General features: G+C 43.7%; 1 protein-coding gene across 1 annotated transcript; it reads right to left on the reverse strand.

Moving 5' to 3' along the window:
• Positions 1-1,156: 1,156 nt before the first annotated feature.
• LOC138865964 (uncharacterized) lies at positions 1,157-2,216 on the reverse strand. The gene is made up of 3 exons (XM_070137453.1): positions 2,039-2,216; positions 1,552-1,798; positions 1,157-1,412 (listed from the first exon to the last, which is right to left on the reverse strand). The coding sequence occupies exons 1-3, from the start codon at positions 2,214-2,216 to the stop codon at positions 1,157-1,159; spliced, it is 681 nt and encodes a 226-aa protein (XP_069993554.1).
• Between the last annotated feature and the right edge of the window lie 284 nt (positions 2,217-2,500).

Raw genomic sequence — 2,500 nt, forward strand, 5'->3', positions numbered from 1 at the left:
CAAGCTTGTGTCCTTTGCACTAAAACTTTTCAATTCTTGCATTGACTGGATAATGGGCAGAGCTACTATCCAAAGTCAGTGTGGAACAACAATAGGCAATAACATACATAGGAACTTAATTTTGTCGACGATGTTGTGATTTCATCTGAGTCATAGAAATCTCTAGTGGTGGCTCTTGATGCATTCAGCAATAAGGTAATGCCCCTGGGATTAAATGTCTCCTAGACCAAGACCAATATCCAGGATTTTGGGGGCCTGCTAGTCACAGAGAGTTTTACATACCTTGGTAGTGCAGTCCATGTCTCTGGGTTATCAGACCAGGAAGTCAGTAGACAGATTGATCTGGCAGCATGGGCTATGGACTCGATCAAGAGTATTTGTAGGTTCCAGTACCTATGCAGAAATATTAAGTTACAAATCTTTAAGGTCTTGATACATAGGTTTGCTCCACTGAAGCAAAATCTGGACTCTATCTAGTGCCTTGGAGCCACGTCTTGATGAATTTTGTTACATGTTCCTACTATGATGAATATATATATATATATATATATATAGATAGATAGATAGATAGATAGATAGATAGATAGATAGATAGATAGATACATATATATATATATTTATAGATAGATAGATACATATATATATATATATATATATATATATATATATATATGTATATTTACATGTGTATGTGTATATCACCACACTGGCGTGGGCGCATAGCCACATCCATCCTTAGCTTCTAGCCACAGGAGTCCCTCATGGTGAGTTACCAAGCAGGCCCTCGGCCCATCTCTAGATCTTTATGACAGGTCTGGTCGAGCTGCTCAAGCCACGAGACAACCTGATGGGAAAGGTCATCCACAGGGAAATGAGCTAGGTGCCCGTAGAACCTGAGTTGGTGGTCCCAGATTATGCAAGTAAAAGGTCCCATGCAAGTTTCACATGGTCCTGCCAACTGTACCTTGTTCCAAAAGGCATCAAGATGTGACACCGCACTAGATATCATCTAGGTTTCGTTTCCATAAAGCAAACCTGGAAGTATCAAGGCTTGAAAGTCATGTACTTTAGTCCTGCATAGGTACCAGTGCCTCCAAATACTCTTGTTGACCGAGTTCATGGACCCCGCTGCCAGGCCAGTCTGTTTACTGACTTCCTAGTCTGACAGTCCAGATACATGAACTGCACTGCCAAGACATGTAAAGCTCTCTGTGACCTCAATGTCCTCGCTACAAGCATATATTGTTTGAACAGGTTCTCTTAGCAGGCCCCCAAAATCCTGGATCTTCACTTCATTGCTAAATGCATCAAGAGCCGCTATCAGAGATTCCAGAGGGTCAGATAGAACTACAATATCGTCAGCAAAGTCAAGGTCCATGACCTTGATATTGCCCAGTGTTGCTCCACACTGACTTTAGATGTTTCTGCCCATTATCCAGTCCCTGCAAGTGTTGAAAAGTGTTGGCGCAAGGACGCAGCCTTACCTCACTTCCGAATTAACAAGGACGAAACTCGACAGGCCTCCACCACACTTTACAGCACTTTCAGTACCAGTATATAGACTTGCTATTAAACCAATAGTCTGTGTAGAAATTCCAAGTCAGGATCTCCCACAACGATTCGCGATGCACCGAATCAAACGTTTTCAAACGACCGAACTCACGACGACGTCGTTCTGCAAAGACTCGAAGTGCTAGGATACGGTCTATTGTGGACTTGCCAGGAGTGAATCCAGATTGCTCCTGTCTTACCAGGTGGTTGAGGATCCGTCTCAGAAGAATGTGGGCGAAAATCTTGCCTGGTATGCAGAGCAATGTAATACGACAGTAGTTGCTACAGTCCCAGTGATCCCCTTCCAAAGATGGATAACCACACCCCTCAACAGGTCAGGGGGAATGGAAGCAGACTGCCAGATGGCAACCAGGACAGCATGCAAGCTCCATGCCATAGGCTAACCCCCAGCCTTTAGCAATTCAGCCGGGATACCTTCAGCTTTTCCACCCTTCAGCTTAGAGATCGCCTCGCTAACCTCAGTTACGGTTGGGGGGATCATTACTAATGGGTGGGTCAGGCACCGGGATTGCTACATCCCTAGCATCTAGACTAACTTCTTGGGGGTCTACCTGATACAAATGCTCAAAATACTCATCCCAACGTACAAGAACCCCAGCATAATCTGTGATGATCCGTCCATCCACTGAGCAGACTGCAGACATCCATGAGGAATGATTCAAATGAAAAACTACTGCATCAAAATGCTGTGCATATCACACAACCATTCCTATGATCTCGGGCCGTTGCTCAAAGAGATGCAGACTAATGCGTATATTAGTGTGCTTGTAAAGCAAGGACTCGGATATTATTCTGTATGAATTAATAATCTGAAATTCCACGACAGCATGGCATTTATGAGTGATAGTTTAAGCTCCCTGGCTAAGATACACATCGACAGTGCTCGTCTGTTGAAATACTCAAATCACCTTTGCAACTCCTATCAGAT

This window comes from Penaeus vannamei, chromosome 23 (assembly GCF_042767895.1).
Source record: "Penaeus vannamei isolate JL-2024 chromosome 23, ASM4276789v1, whole genome shotgun sequence".
In the NCBI taxonomy this organism is placed as follows: Eukaryota; Metazoa; Arthropoda; class Malacostraca; order Decapoda; family Penaeidae; genus Penaeus; species Penaeus vannamei.